This window comes from Equus asinus, chromosome 2 (genome assembly GCF_041296235.1).
Source record: "Equus asinus isolate D_3611 breed Donkey chromosome 2, EquAss-T2T_v2, whole genome shotgun sequence".
Taxonomy (NCBI): Eukaryota; Metazoa; Chordata; class Mammalia; order Perissodactyla; family Equidae; genus Equus; species Equus asinus.
Genome location: NC_091791.1, coordinates 179,620,216 through 179,637,389, shown reverse-complemented (window position 1 = coordinate 179,637,389; position 17,174 = coordinate 179,620,216). Strand labels below are relative to the sequence as shown.

Sequence of the window (17,174 nt, the reverse complement as noted above, 5' to 3'; positions counted from 1 at the left end):
CAAGGAAAATTTATTGAATAAGTGATTAAAGTACCTACCTAACATAAAGTAGTGCTTTGTACTATTTTGGCTAATAGAATAGTGAGGGATATCAGTAACTTAACAATCCTAGTTAAAATAACTGCATTAGATTTTGTTATAATATGTTCTTAGATACTAGATTTCCATTTAAAATCCCATGTTTCCAAACAAATTATCAACTGATTTGTGTGTTTGCTCTTTTTAGGAAGAAAAAAGATGCAGTTGATCCCTTATTGTTCAAGTACAAGGTGCAGCCCACTAAAAAAGAATTGTATGAGTGTGCTATTGTTAAAGCAACACAAATCAGGTAAAACTTGGTATCTTCTCTATGCTGGTTGAAAGTGGAATAATTATGTAAGATTAACAAGATTTGGTGTAGAACAAATGGATACGCTTGCATGTGGTTGCTCCCTTTTTAAAATAAGTGTACATTTATATGCTCATAGACTGATAAAGTGAATCCTGATGGACTCCATGAGCCCTCCATTTAAATTAATAACTAACCCCAAATAATCTTCACATCTAAGAATTGACAAGGATCTATTTATGAAGTATTCCTCATGAGAGAACTCAGTTTTCAAAGTTGAAAAATCTGATGATGCTTACAAATATGTCACATTTGTAATATTTTATTATTAAACACAAATATCTAATCAGTCTCCTCTCGTTCCTTAAGAAAGTTAATAAAAAATAAATATCTTTAAATATTCCTGTTTGAGTCCTAATCCAAAGAGAGAGGCAGTGAGTGGTTAATATTTAAAAGAACTAGCTCTAGGTTACATAGGTGTATTTTAGGGAAATTCTGGTTGCTGTCTATCAGTGTTAGGCTCTTAGTCTTCTGAAAGGAAGTTGACATCATCAGCCAACTATCAGCTTGCCACCCGGCATCGTTCTTGCATTTCATTTGATATAAAATAATTTTACTTATTCTCTCATCCCTGTTGCCCCATATATACTCAGGAGTCCAAAGAAAAGTGATAGTAATGTAAGTGTCAAGTGAATCCTGAGTCAGGTATATTACTTTCTGTAACTATATAGAGGTGTATGTAGTTTTTGGTTTGGTTGGTATTTTGGGCCCATCATTAATTTAAGATCTCTGGAGCATTCTATATCTTACTCTATGTTGAAAAATATTATTCCCAAAATAATATTGTGGATTATTCAAACTTTTGAATTTATTCAGTTTATGGGCAAATAAATAGCATAGTTGAGACAACCAATGTTTTCCTATTCATAGTTGAGTTTTCTTTTTTTCGCCTTTAGTTCATGATATGTTCTTTATATAATGTAATTCCATATTTAATATTTTTCATTTTTGTATTGACTTATACTTTAAATACAATCCTGCTAAATCTTGGGTACAGTCTTATTGGCTCATTTCCTTCTTGATCAGTGAGCCAAAAAATTATAGGGTGAGAAAAGTATACCTGATAATGGAAGACTTAAGTGACTTCCAACTCTTTGTTAACATCAAAAGATGGCACTATTCGCATAGTACAGAGTTGGCAATATTCCTATGGGGAAGACTTGATAGGATAGAGTAGTGCTGACAAGTAGAACTTTCTGTGATGACGCCAGTGTTATGTGTGTGGTCCTGCCACGTGTGGCCATTGGTCACTTGAAATGTGACTAGTAATAGTGAGGAACTGAACTTTTAATATTATTTATAAAAAAAAAAACACGTGGCTGGTGGATGCCATGTAGAACAATACAGTTCTTGAGGACTAGTAATTTGTTCAGTAGTTAACAGATAATTACCTTCTCCTTGTCAGCTGTATGGTGCTGGGATACAGCAGGAAACCAGGATCCTTTGTCTCATATAGTTATTTCTATAGCCTAGGAAAAGAATATACATTTTTGGGAGGACTACTATTTAAAAACTATATTGTTTATTCACTCATAGAAGCTTTTAACTTGGGTTTTCTTGAAAGGAATATATCGAATTCAATTAAAAGATTTACTTCTTTCCAGAACTTATGCAGAAATACTTGTGTGCTGTTTATTGGTTTTGTTTTGTTTGTGGTGGTGTTTGTTGCTGTTGTGGTTGCTGTTTCTGAATTTGGGGGCAAGGGAGAATCAAAAATAGTATATTTTTAGAATCTTAATTCTAATTCTCTTTAATTTTAATCCATGAATTTGTTGACTGTCATAGGGAGTTTAAATACAAAATATTTTAGAATTTGATAAAACTCATGTTCAACTGTGTTTGCAATAGCCATTTGAATGTTGCTTTTACTTAGTGTTATATGATACCTGGTAGTTTAATTTTTTAAAGAATTTTAATGGAATACTTGTAGGAGTGATCATCTAACTTTATAAAACTTAGTTTACTCTCCATAGTATATTTTCCTTGATGTTTATTTGATTTCTAAGTGGTTTCTAAGCAACAAATGCATATACTATTTTTGTAATGGACTTTTAGATCCACTCAAGTAGATCTTATAACATTGTATGTAAATACTTCTATATAAAGTTTCTCGTAACTTCTACATGAATACTATTGGAAAATGAAATGTCCTTATTTTGGTTATGGGTTTCAGAAATTATGGAGTTCAAATTGCATTCTTTGATACTATTGCTTTCCTCTTTCTCCTTCTTTACTCTGTAGCCGGAGAAAGCACCTATTTTCTCGTGATAAACTAAAGCTTTTTCTGAAGCAACACTGTGAACCACAAGATGGAGTCATTAAAATTAAGGTAATCAGAACAGTGAAATTATTTGTTGGAAGGAGGGGAAAAAAAGACAGAAATGAGTAAGTGTTATAAAGTTGTAACATTGCAGAAATGTTATTTCACACTGGTTGAAAATAGCTCTCTTTTTATCTGGAGCCAGTTTTTAGTAATTTTCTTTACACTTATTGGATTAAATACTGTTTTTGCAATTGCTAGAATGGCTAGGTGGCTGAGGTACTACCATTTTTTTTCCTTGTAAAAAAAAAAAAAAAAAAGTCAACCAGGACAGGGGAGAATAGAGGGAAAACTTGGGGGAAAAAAAAGTTATGGCGGTGGGACAACTATCATTTTCTAATAGTGTGGTTCTGGCTCAAAAATAGAGTCAAAGAACAATGCTAAAGCAGAACCTACTAGAGGGAACAATATGTACAATGAAAAGAACATCAGAGACCTATACTAAGCAGACAGATTATATTTTATTCATAACCATTAAGAGGGGAAAAATCAAGTTTAGAAACTTCTCCTTGTACACTAAGTAAAAAGTTAAATGGTAAAACTAAAGCTGATTTTTTAAAATGAGAAATATATAACTCACATTGGGAGAGAGAAACACTATCTAATTAAAAAAGCAATAGAATCAATGTTACCTCAATTAAAAATTTTTTTTTAAAAGGGAAAAAAGTAATAGAATGGGTTAGATGTATGCATGTGTCAAAAATCAGCTACTGTATGCTTAAGATTTGTGCATTTCATTATATGTAAATGTTACATCAAAATAAAAGAAATGGGGAAAAAAAAAGAATATGAATTTACTCTGTGTGAAAAGTAGCATTTCAAATCTATAGAGACCAAGATAGATCACTTGTATAACTATTTGGAAAAATAAATTCAGACCTAACAAAAAAAAAAGAAGGAAAGGAAATGAAACAAATCTTAATATTATGCATGCTGAAATACTTAGTAGGAGCAATAAAAGAGGATTAGCAAGGATGAGATTTGATTTGACAATATAAACTTATGTAACTTTAAAAATGTCATGAATAGATTTCAAGGGCAAGTGCTGGAGGAAAAATACTTTCAGTGAATGCTATGAGGAGCTCAAATCAATTGGAAAAACATAAGCACCCCAAGAAAAAAATAGACAAATACACATCATCAAAATTCACAGTGGATGAAATATAAAAACTTAAAATAATCTGAAGGAAATAATATTTTTTAACGTGAGCATATTTATGTATTTGTCTTCATAAGAAGAGAATGCTTAAATTATGCTCTGTAGCATTGAATATCAGGTAGCCACGTGAAATGATGCTTACAAAAAGTTAGATACTTGTAATAAGCAGCTAGAATAGTGCTGGCACTTGGTGGTCAGTCAGTGGATGTACAAATAGCTGTATATGTGTATTGTAAATAGCCAGTAGGTCAATTCCCCTAATTTACAAAGATCTCTTACACATCGATGAACAAAAACAACCCAGGTTGGGAAAAATGGTGAAGGACATTAGCAGCTATTCACCATGCAAAATAAATAGTCAATGAACATGAAAAGAAGTTCAACTTTACTTAATAAATAAATGACAATTAAGGTGACAGTAAACATTTTTCTCTTAAGAGTATAACGAAAGATTATCAGTGGATGTTCTCGTGTACTTGCACACACATGTGCAAGTACATGCATGCACAAACGCACACACACATACACACACACCAAAAACAACAAGTTTGATACCCAGCGTGGTGAGTGTAAACTGTTGTTAGGAGTACTTAGAAGTACACAAAGATGTGGGTGGGTATTTATGTTTACTGTGTGTGTTGTGTGTGGATAAGGAACCTTGGCAATTAATGTATGAAAGCCTATTTTGACCTTTTTTGAGTATATATATTTAAGATGAAACCCCCCATGTGCTTTATAGTCACCTGTAAAGGACAATTCTTTATATTCAGGACTTATTTATATGGAACAGTAGATGACCATCTTAATGGAATTTACTTTAATGTAAAATCGTAATAGATTCTTGATGTGTTATGATGACCAGAACTGATTGAATTTTAGGTCTTAAAACCTATGTTCTATCAAAAATAAAAGTCTTATCCAGAAAATAGAATTCCCAGTAGGAATGTTCCTGTTTTGTTAATAATTTAAAATTTTGTATCATTATTTTCTTATACATTTCCTGAAAGATATTTCTGTAAAAGGCACATGTTTTCTTTGAGAGAAAGAATGATGATCTTGGCCATTAGACCAAAAATAATCTTCAGAATTGCTGATCAAGTATTAAAAGTCTAGAGTTGGACATGGATGAAAGGTGAACAAGTTCTGAATACGAAGTAGAAGGCTCTTTTGGATTTACCACTTCTGGTAAAAAGGAGATTGACTTCCCTGAACTTAAATTCAGAGTTGAAACTTCATAGGAATTTGTCAATATTTCTGCTTTTATCCAGACCAACTTTAACATTTGATACCTAAAGTATTTAAGTTTTCACCCCAAACTGGGGGGATAATCTAAATGTTCAGCAGTTAGGAAAAATGGTTAAGAAAAATTTATTGGGTTAATACAGTGGATTTTTAATGTTAAATATATGGATTATTTACATAGAAAAATTAGTCAAAAGCAAAGCAAACCAAAAAGATTACTGTATAAAAGTAATTTTGAAGTAGTTTTAAAATTCAAGAAGCTGTTGAAGCATTCTTAAGTATTTTATGGTGAGATAATCCTTTGAATTGTGTTTTTCTTTCTGGTAAAGCTGATTAATTATATAGTTTTTAAAAGGATCAAGTAAACCAACTAAAATGTATATTACTACATAATAACACATGACATTTTAGTGTTTAACAGCAGTCACATGACATGCTAGAGTGTATCTATATATGGTTTACTAATGTGTTATTATTGTGCCCTGTGTCTTTTGTTGTGAAGGCATCATCTCTTTCAGCATATAAAATAGCAGAACAAGATTTTTCTTATTTCTTCCCTGATGATCCACCCACATTTATCTTCAGTCCTGCTAACAGAAGAAGAGGCAGACCTCCCAAACGAGTATCTGATAGTCAGGTAAGTAGAGGATATATAATACTACACTGTAGCTTTTAATAAAACTCTTTAAAATCAAGAGCAGTGTTTGGCTCCCCTTACCCCTCTAGCCTGTAGGAAGGAACACATTCCTTCACACACACACACACACACACACACACACACAATGTGTGTACTCTATGTTGATAACTGCTTGGCAGTGAGGCTTGTCGAAGTTTGAAGTGAGAATGAGACATGACTCTCATGCCACAGGGATTTCACACCAAAGTGGAACAAGCATATAAGCAATTACTAAAATGTAAAGCAGGATGAAATAGAGGGACTAAATGATGGAATTGAAGTGTAAAGAGCATTTAAAAGATAAGAGGTAATAAGAATAGCACATTAGTTAAGCAGGTTAGAGACACTCTCACAGGAAATAAAATAAAAATAAACTTTTGACATTGTTTAACGTTGGCCACAAGAATGTTTCTGACATCTTTCTTTGCCCCTTTCATATTTGATATCTACACCACCTAGTTTGTAAGGTACCCTGGAAGATTTTTTGTGTTTCTGATGCATATTTTTAAGCCTCTCTTTATATATTACCAGTTGTTTTTCTTGAGAGGTTTTCGTAGTAATTTGTAGAATTGAATCATATTCTGTACGTTACATGCATAGAGTTAGTGAAAGTTCAGTTATGCTTTAGAATAAAACTTTATTTTAGTATAAAGAAAGTATAATTGATGAGGGCTGTTAAATTCTTTGGTTTTTATTCTTACTGTAAGAACAAGGCAGACCTTGTGTTGCATAAAGTCGTGGTTCTACAACTTGAGTTTCTTGGTTTGCTCTTTAGGAGGGCCGCGTTGCTCCTAAACAGACTATTGCAGGTTATAGGAACAAAGCTACTAAAGAAAGAGACAAACTTTTGAAACAAGAAGAAATGAAGTCACTGGGTGAGTCTTAACATTCTCTCCAAAAACCGTTGAGGTACAGGAAAGACTGTCTCTCTGTGCCCAGGTGCAGGATGTTTCTAAAATAGCATATTTTGGTTTATTTTTTTTTCAGCATAAATAGTTTTTACCCTCAGGTATCTATTGATTTTTATGATAAATGAGACCTCTGTTCATCTCTTAAACAATACTTGAAGGTACAACACATCCCATTAAACTGACCATATGCTAGATTAAGTGCAAGTTGGAGTTTCTAGGGCTAACAAACTGTTTTGGGCCATTTTGTTTGATTCATGCAGCCTTATAAAACATTACTTCCCAAACTTGACTGTACATGTGAGTCACTTGAGAATGTTATTAAAATGAAGATTCTAAATTGGTAGGTCTGGTTGGAGAAGAGATTCAGCATTTCTAACAAGGTGATGCCTTGCTGCTGGTCAGAGGAGCACACCCAGAGCAGCAGAGCTTTGGGGGCAGGGGTGGGAGGGTGGGGGGGGGGGGGGCGGTGTCCCAGGGCAGCAGTAGTTCTTCAACCTAACCAACTTGCTTTCCCATGTTAATCACCTGCTGGCTCCCTCCAGGAATTTACAACCCCTGAGAGTCTCTGCTGATCTCACTTTACCTTAAAGTATTTCAGGGATTCTTTTGATACATAAAAAATGTGTTGTGTTCTGTCTGTGTACAGTTCTAAATTTGATCCTCCACAGCTTTTGAAAAGGCTAAATTAAAAAGAGAAAAAGCAGATGCCCTGGAGGCAAAGAAAAAAGAAAAGGAAGATAAAGAGAAAAAGAAGGAAGAATTGAAGAAAATTGTTGAAGAAGAGAGACTGAAGAAGAAAGAAGAAAAAGAGAGGCTTAAAATAGAAAGAGAAAAGGTATTCATTTGGTGTATTAGCTCTGCTCTATACATATAGTAAACAGTGCTTTACGTATTTAAATTCATAGTTAATTTTCAAACAGTTTTACCACTTCGATTCACATTTGTAGTTGTACATAGAGCGCTGATAAACAGTCTTGGTTTATCTCCCTTTTACTTTGGAAAATTTAATGAATAATTTAGGGTTCAGCATATACACATGCCTTTACACTGCAAAACCTCTTCTAAAGTGCAATTCTAAAGTTGATTTTCTGCGTTACTTATACATAATTTATACATAATTTCAAAAGTAAAATATGTAGTTAGAAAGATACAGTAAAATCTATGACTGACAAGAATTATTACCGTGTTCTTATTCTCCTTGAAGAATAAGGTATCTGTGATAATAGGATATTTCAGCAAATCTTGGGTTATAATCTTTAGTGGTAGATAATCCCTAGAGAATGCTGTAGCTGATTTCCTCCAAAGCCAATCTTTGTCATTGGATTTCTGGGATAGTCACAAGTAGCCTTAGGTGATCATGTTACACACTCTGCTTGTTTAAATTGCCTGTAGTTTCTTAAATTATTTCAAATAGGCCATTGTGATGGAGATGGAGATGTCTAGTATGTGTTCATTCCAGAAAATGTAGAGCACAAAAAAACACTGGTAATCTAAATGGTAACACTTAGAGCATTGTTAACACTTGGACTAATTTATTTCTAGTTTTTATTCTGGGCCTTAAAAAAAGAGAGCATTTATAATTTTGTATACTTTTTATTGTTTAACATTATTATAAACATTCCTTCATGTTATTAAATTAACTAAGGTGGAATTTTTAGTGACTGCATACTCGTTAATAAAATAGATATGAGTAAGTGCTTTACAATTTTTTGCTCATAAACAATGATACTCTGTTCAGATTTATGAATAAAAATCTTTCCCTTTTTTGGATTATGTCTCTGGATAAATGGGTAGAAGTAGAATAATAGGTCGAAGGGTAAGAACATTTTAAAAACTTTCTATACACATATGTAGGTACCTATTTGCCAAACATGTTGTGCTTATTTACACTCTTAGCAACAATGAGTGAGAATACCCGTTTTATTACATCCTGCAAGAATTTTTGGGGTGTAGGTATTTCATCAGACTACTCAAAGCATAGTTAATAAGTTCTGTAACTATCTGGTTGTGTGTTGAAAATTTGATAAGTGCATATCTGTATCTTCGGTCTTCCTAAATTTCAAAGGAAGAGAAGAATATTAACATATTAAACATAGCCTATTGGGAAATAATTATAATAAAATTATATTTACACTCTACTTTATTAGAGACTTTTTAGGATCAATAGTTATCTTGTGTTTTTATATACCAGACCCAAGAAGTAGGAGTTTCAAAAGACCAAGTATGCAAGAGAAATGGCCTGGATTAAAAGAAAGAGAAATCCACCAACTAACTATTCTAATACTGCTTTTACTTACTGCTCCCTCTGTGTGTCCCTAGGCTGTTAGTCAGATTTAAGAGAATCTTGAAAACAACAAATGTATTAGTGATATAAGGGGAGGTATTATTTAGGTACTCTAAGAATTTGTTACCTGCTTTGTCAGGATCTAATTGATTGAAGTAGGGGGAGAGCTACCATAGGTAGGGTCAGATTGAACTAATATTTATCCAGGAGTTACACTGTGTTGGACATTGTCCGTCTTTATAGCTGTTCTGTGAGGTAGGCATTGTTTTGATCAGTGTTCTAACACTTCAGTGTGCATCAAAATCACCAAAAGGGCTTATTAAAACATCAGTTGCTGGATCCCAACCCCAGAGTTCCTGATTCAGTTTGTCTAGGGTAGGGCCCAAGTATGTGTATTTCTCACAAGTTCCCAAGGGATGCTAATGGTGCCTTATACATTTCTTATAAGAATTTTTATTAACATTTTGTTTTAGGAAAGAGAGAAATTACGTGAAGAAAAGCGAAAATATATGGAATACTTAAAACAGTGGAGTAAACCTAGGGAAGATATGGAATGTGATGATCTTAAGGTATAAGTATGTTATGTGATGGTTCACACACCCATGTTCTTCCATGTGCCCTCTGTGGCTTTGCAGATGAAATCTGTTTTTCTTTTTAATAGTGGCCTCTTCATATTTAACTAGGAGGAAATAGCCAATTAAACAAATGGTATATTAGAATTCTGAGGTAGTACTGTTAGTATTTTATAACAAGCCCTGATAATGACTCTTATTCTGCGGAAATAATTGGTCATTTGTGTGATCCTTGATAATCCAATAACTCTGGAGCCAGGCATGCATTTAGCTTGATTGCTAGGTAAAGACTCTGCCCACATCCAGAAATGACCAAAGTATCCAAACCAAACTCATTGATTTCAGGTTATAAGGAACCATTTCTAAATCAGCAGATGGGGAGTAAAGTTTGTTCCATACCCTAAGAAGGTCTGGCATTGAAGATAATATTGGCAGGGCTAATGCCTTGATCTTAGAATCTAGGTTAAAAGTCCCTCTTAACTAGAAAATGCAGCCAGAAATACACTTCAGCCTAAAGTTATGTTCTTAGTTTGATGAGGAAAAAGTCCCTAGAGACTGTGTTTTAGTAGAGTTGGAATAAGGCCAGGACATCTATAATTTTAAAATTCCAAAGGTGGTTGTGATAAACATCCAGGATTGGGAAACCACTAGTCTACATGAAATAATTCCTAATAGGTGAAGAGTATATCATATCTACCTCTTATAATTTCCTATGCTTGGCTCAAATAGTTTAAATAAATTGTTTAATCTTGCAGGAACTTCCAGAACCGACTCCAGTGAAAACTAGACTACCTCCTGAAATCTTTGGTGATGCTCTGATGGTTTTGGAGTTCCTTAATGCATTTGGGGAACTTTTTGATCTTCAAGATGAGTTTCCTGAGGGAGTAACCCTAGGCAAGTGCTACTGCTGTGTTACAGTTCACCCTAACATTAGTGGCGTAAAAGAACAAATTCTCTCTGAAAGTTCTGTGGAGTCACTGGACTTACCTGTCCACTCCTCCCTTGGGTCTCTCATGGGGTTACAGTCAGACAGCGGCTGGAACTGGAGTCATCTGAATGCTTACCTGGCTCGATGTTCAAGGTGGCTACTTCACACACATGCCTAGTGCCTCAGTGCTCCTCCACATGGCATCCCACTCCATCACAGTAGCCTGTGCTTCCCATGTGGCTGCTGAGGGCTTTAAAAGGCAGGAACCAGAGACTGCTAGCCTTCTTAATGGCTGCCATATTCCAGTGGTCAGGCCTGCTGGTATTCAAGGGAGTGAAGGAATAGACTCCACTTCTTGAGGGTGGCATGGAATATAAGTGCAGGGAGGGGAAGGAATTGTCAGCCATATTTGGAGACAAGTCATCTCCTACCTTGAATTTGTGATTCTGTGTTGCCTCTGTACTTAGATACTTTTACTCTGTATAAACATCATTTATAAGAGCTAAATTAGTAGAAGAGGGCTTTGGATCCCATTTTGGATTTTTAGCTGTCAAGTAGCAAAATAATTATAAGATCCAAGTAAAGACTCTCAAAGACAGAATTATAATGCCACTCTTATTTTAATAAGAGTGTATTCTTCAGGAGGGCTTTCACATTCCCTCAATTTCTCTTTATGAGCTATGTGAGGCATGAATCATTGTGCCTTACAGATCAAGAAGGTCTAAACAATGCTGGTTTAGGTAAGAAGTTTAGGTAAGATGAATTAGATAAGAAACATTCATGACTTGGACCCAATATTAGGATTACACCTAATGCTAATAATTACCCCTCTGCACTATTTAGTCAACAGTAATGTCCCACGTAGCTCTTAAGAACAGTGGGACAACAATAACAAATCTTTGCATTGTTATTCAAATTAGAATGAAATTGTAATTTTAATATGTGCCTTAATTTGCACCTCAAATTTAAACTTAGATGAAATATTATATTGATCTACTGAAGCTAATTTGGCTTTCTTGAATGTGGTGATTTTGGCTTCTGATTTTATTGTGTTTTAATATTGTAATCATTTTAATTGTTTTCTGATTTTGCCTTGGGTAAAACTTGGCTCTTCTTTGATAATGGTCACTTAAGAAAATAGTTACACAGGCTGTTGTTGATTAAAATGTTTATTGTTCCAATGGAGTTGTTTTTTCAGTACGTGAACAGAACTTTAAATTTATTTTAAACATTTTATTCACAGAAGTGTTAGAGGAAGCTCTTGTAGGAAATGACAGTGAAGGCCCACTATGTGAATTGCTTTTTTTCTTCCTGACTGCCATCTTCCAGGCGATAGCTGAAGAAGAAGAGGAAGTAGCCAAAGAGCAAATCACTGACGCCGACACCAAAGGTCAGAATTCAGTATTATTGCTGATTGATAGGAGCTTTGTAGGGAAACTCATTTTTGAGGGTTATTTTAAAATTAACTTAGCTTTTACAGTTATAAAATATAGTTGTTCAATTTCCCCAATTCTTGAGCCATATACTGACAACATGTTATCAGTTGTTTTATAAAGACTTTGTTTTAATGTATCCTGTTTCTGATGACCTTAAAAATATTTTTTCCTCAATCTGTTGTGCTTTTTGTCCCTTTAGATTTCTCCTATGATTTAGGAGCGTTACAGAGTTCATTGACCAGTATCTGTAATTCCAGGAGATTCTGCTAACAGCACTGATTTTTTGTCTCCACCTAAGGAAATACTTTAATTGTTGTGTTAATAATTTAAATTGAAAATACTACTGCTGATTTCATTTCAGATCTGACAGTTTTTAGATCAGAGTTAAGTAACATGTGATTTTTTAATTTCATTAATTAGTTTGAACTAGGAATTGTATCATTTAAATTCTGTGCACTTAAATATCTAGAGTCAGTGTGTGGTACATATTAACATGGAAATAATTCTTGGGGAAACCCTTTTTTATTTTTAAAACATTATATTTACTATCTCGTTTAGGATTTACCTCAATTAGAAGAACTTTTAAGCATTTATATTAAGAGATTCATTTGGCTTCCTGAATAATACTCTCTGTGAGCTTTGCCACATATGAGATTTAGGATCAGAAGCTTCATTAAACAATACTTTAGTGTATTGCATAAAAATTCACAATAAGAATTATCTATTGAGAGACATCTTGATAGCAGAATCTTGGTACAAAAAAGTGAGACATTCCTCCATTCAGATAGTATTGTTGACCTTAGATAATTTGAGCTCATTTTTCTTTGTTCCTGAAGCAGCAGGACAATGATGAGTATCCATCCGATGTCAGTTGCCTCTTGATTTTACAGCCTGGGTTCAAGCAAAAAATAGATTCTTTAGCTTGAGTGCTAACATCATAGGTCCCTTATCAAGGCCATTTTACAATGTGGTCCCCATTGTCATCTCAGATGACTTAGGTAAATGAGACTCTACTAAAGGGAAGACAGAAGGGTAAATCCATTTATAAAACATATGAAGATTTTCTGAGATGACAAGTACCAGCACTAAAGGTGGATTATCTAAGACAGTGTAGCAAATATTCATTCTTTTAGCCATGAGGTTGTCTTGATAACCAGTAACATCACAGGGTTATAGATCAAGTTCTGACCTTAATGCCGGACATAAAGCTGTATTTAATTCAGGATTTGAAGCAGAAGAATTTTGTAGTTTTGCAAGTCCTGATGACAAAAAGTGGGGTGATAAGGAAATTGTGTTGGAAAATCAGCTAGTGTAAAGGAAAAATATCTGTGGCTGTTGGTTTTTGTATTGTCATTATATTGTCTATTCATGATTTGTTTGAACTGTAATTTTTATAGCTCTGCTTGTGTATAGGACTGTCTGTATGTATAAATATAAGGTTTACCTCTGAATAAGTACTGACCATTAAAGAAAGGTTTCAGTGCCCCTTTTGAAAATATTTATTTAAATGTTAGGGAGAGGGGGGAAACCATACTTTGGAGTATTTCACCCTTCTCTCACTTCCCTGTTATTGGCCACATTTTACCTGGATGTTTCAGTTTCAGTAAGGGTCCTAGACTGTTCCACCAGATATTTTTCACGTGTTCTCCCATCTCAGTAACCAAAAAGCTTTTCCACAGTCTTCCTGGAAGCAATTGAATAGTCAGATCAGATTGAATATTTTTTTACTTCCTCTTTAGCTGGTCTTATTAGTAAGATATTGCCTGCTATTTCTAGAAAGGGGCAAATTAGGCAGAAGAGAAAAGCATGAATTTATCTTGGTGATGAGAAAATCGAGGTTCAGTGAGGTTATTTGCTGAAGATCACATAGCTAATAAGTGATGTAAGATACTATATATGCATTGTTTCATTTAATTATCATACCACCCTTATGAGGTAGGTAAAATTGTTTTCTACCTTTTACATATAAAGAAGCTTAGACTTAAGGAGTTTAATTAACTTGCCCAAAGACGCATGCCTAATAAGAAAGTGATGGGATACAAACTCAGGCAGTCTGGTCTAGAGCCTCATAGTGACTATGCTGTATTCCCTCATAATATGGCAAAGACGTTGAAAATTTGAATATTTGTTTCCCCAACATTGCCTGTAAAATTGCCTGTCTTCAAGAGATCTTATTTCTTTGGTCTTTGGTCTCCCTGCTTTTATATCAAATCTTGGAAATTTTGACCAGCAATTTTTTTAAATCTTATATTAGAAATATCATTTCTTCTCTTTAGTCTTACATCATGAACTTAAAAGCCATTCAAAGTACGGCAACAAGACCATCCTTCTTAATATAGAAGAGTTTTGTGTATTTGCTGAGATATCATTGTTTAGTATTAGAATTGCATGTACCTAATTCTAGATTACTATGATAGTAAACGTCCTATTTCACATAGTCGTAGCATACACAATTCAGGTATATTCTCTTGCTATGATATCCACAAGTGACTGTCTCTACGAAAATTCGACAGTGATATTTACATTTTCTTGAGCGTGCCATTTGGTAGATAATTGAGTTAAAGAATATACGTTTTAACATCTTAGTTTAACACAATTAAAAGCAAACTGTCATTTTGTTGGTTGTCCATTTCCTAAGCCTTTGTCCTAGAAAATTATAACTTACTATAGATAAAGTAGGTTGTACGTGGTGATTGCTGAAAAGGAAGAGAGCCGGTGTGCTTTTACAGCTCTCTAACTAGGACTGTTACTAATTTGAAGTTTGTTTGGCTTTATATATAAAATGAAAATTGAGAAAGTTTTAGGTCTAGTATTTCCCTGGTGAGGAAGAATATAATGTCTGTCATTTGGACTAGACTTACGGCCTAGCAGGAATAATTTTTGCGTATATGCAGAGGTTTAGTCAGATAGCTTCTGTGTGGTATTGTTTATACTTTAAATGCCATGAAATTGTCAGTGATTGTAATCAGACAATGACCTCAAAGCTGCCTTTTCCTTTGGTAAAGGACAGCAGTTCTGTTCTCTAAGGTCCATTTAGTCAGCTTGTGAATTTTGGCAAGGGAATCCTAGTGAAGGTTAAGGAACCACAGACCCAGTTGAGCCCAGTGGTTTTCCACCTCTAATCCATGCAGTCCTGCAAGTTGTATGGGGATTTCTCTGTGCCACTGCAGGACACTTGGAAAGATAAAGGGGCAGAATTGTCATTCCCCTATCCCACTTTAACAACGGCATCTTTTCTTTCTTTTGTATTGGGCTTCCAAGAAATATTTGAAGAATTTGAAAACTGCTGATCTAGACTCACCCCTTTAAGAAAAATGAAGCTGATTAAGTGATTTGTCTAAAGGCTACATAACTAGGAACTAGGAACTGGAGGAGCTAAGACTGGAATGTATGTTATCTGACTCTTGGACTGAAGCTGTGTCCACTGTACTATGATATCACAGAAGGGATTTTGTAAGCTTAAGTTTTTTCATAGTTGACATTTTAATTCTTTTATCATCTGTGTGTTATAGTTAGGAATAATTGTATACTAATGCTTTAAATACATTTGTGCCAGTAGATTTGCTTTTTAGTCCTATTTGTTTTCAAAACTAAAGTAATTTATTTAGAAAGTACAGGAAAATCTTTCTGTTGTTTCTTGGATCAAAGAGTTTTCAAAATAAAAACAGGAAATTTAAATGAAGAGGAGAAATCAATGGTGAAGTGACAGCAGTGCCATCTTTAAGTTCTTTTAGCTCTTTCTCTGTGCTGCTTCTGTGATGGTTACAACCTATACTTTGTTATGATTCAATCTTAAAATGTTAATAAAAGACTGGGTTTCTTCAAATAGATTCTGATTTTCAAAGATTTTTCTGAAGTTATATTGAGCAAGGAGATTGTTTTTAATTCTAACTTGCATTTTACCATTTTTTTGGAATGCATACATGCATCTTGTTGGTAACTTGGAAATTATCTTCTCTTTGTTAAGTAAGGAAAATATAGTGTATAGTGCATGTCTTAGGATTTATAGTTTTAGGTGGAGACTAGGCAGAATGTGAATGATGTTTGTTGTACCTAGTGTTTGGTTCTTTTGAGGTTCCTGAATGTTAAGCTGTTTGCTGTTTCTTTCATCGTTTTAAAAGGGCATTAATCCCAAATATTCAAGCTTTGATTTGCACTAGAATAAAGTATTTATTTCCTTAAAGATTTAACAGAGGCTTTGGATGAAGATGCAGACCCCACAAAATCTGCACTGTCTGCAGTTGCATCTTTGGCAGCTGCATGGCCGCAGTTGCACCAGGGTATGTGTGGGTTTTATTTTTTTGATTGGCTTTTTATTTTTAATTCTATAAAGGTACATTTTACATTGCTGAGGATTTATTCTTTAAATTCTAAATGACTATTTCATTTTTAACAACTATAGGCTGCAGTTTGAAAAGCTTGGATCTTGATAGCTGCACTCTTTCTGAAATCCTCAGACTGCACATCTTAGCTTCAGGTGCTGACGTAACATCAGCAAATGCAAAGTACAGATATCAAAAACGAGGAGGATTTGATGCTACAGATGATGCCTGTATGGAGCTGCGTTTGAGCAATCCCAGTCTAGTGAAGAAACTGTCAAGCACTTCAGTGTATGATTTGACACCAGGTAAACTTGGCAAGTTGAAATTTGTATAACCTGCCTACTTCCTACTCTCTTATACCTCTTACATGCCCAGAAAACTAGGTAGCTGATGAGAAGTTTTAGATGATAATCAGTTTTGTTTGGGGTTTTTTTTTTTTTAAAGATTTTTTTATTTTTCCTTTTTCTCCCAAAGCCCCCCAGTACATAGTTGTTTATTTTAGTTGTGGGTCCTTCTAGTTGTGGCATGTGGGACGCCGCCACCTCAGTGTAGCCTGATGAGCAGTGTACTATGTCCTCGCCCAGGATTCAAACTGGTGAAACCCTGGGACACCAAAGCAGAGCACGTGAACTTAACCACTCGGCCACGGGGCCGGCCCCTAGGTGATAATCAGTTTTAAAAGAGAAAGAAAGAAAGAAAGCAATCTTTAAAAAAAAATTTGTTGAGGGGTCTGCTTGGTGTCACAGCGGTTAAGTTTGCACATTCCACTCTGGCAGCCCAGGGTTCACCAGTTCGGATCCCGGGTGTGGACCTACGCACCGCTTATCAAGCCATGCTGTTGCAGGCGTCCCACATAATAAAGTAGAGGACGATGGGCACAGATGTTAGCTCAGGGCCAGTCTTCCTCAGCAAAAAGAGGAGGATTGGTGGCAGATG

The 17,174-nt window shown here is 34.6% G+C and overlaps 1 protein-coding gene across 1 annotated transcript in view; it reads left to right on the top strand.

The window, feature by feature from the left end:
* Positions 1-17,174, top strand: part of BAZ1A (bromodomain adjacent to zinc finger domain 1A) — an 83,345-nt gene that overhangs the window by 41,637 nt on the left and 24,534 nt on the right. Inside the window, exons 5-14 of the mRNA XM_044765485.2 lie at positions 227-328; positions 2,630-2,717; positions 5,612-5,746; positions 6,561-6,660; positions 7,365-7,531; positions 9,454-9,549; positions 10,308-10,446; positions 11,724-11,870; positions 16,101-16,196; positions 16,319-16,543. Coding sequence (XP_044621420.2) covers positions 227-328; positions 2,630-2,717; positions 5,612-5,746; positions 6,561-6,660; positions 7,365-7,531; positions 9,454-9,549; positions 10,308-10,446; positions 11,724-11,870; positions 16,101-16,196; positions 16,319-16,543 — 1,295 coding nt within the window. The remainder of the gene's footprint in view (positions 1-226; positions 329-2,629; positions 2,718-5,611; positions 5,747-6,560; positions 6,661-7,364; positions 7,532-9,453; positions 9,550-10,307; positions 10,447-11,723; positions 11,871-16,100; positions 16,197-16,318; positions 16,544-17,174) is intronic.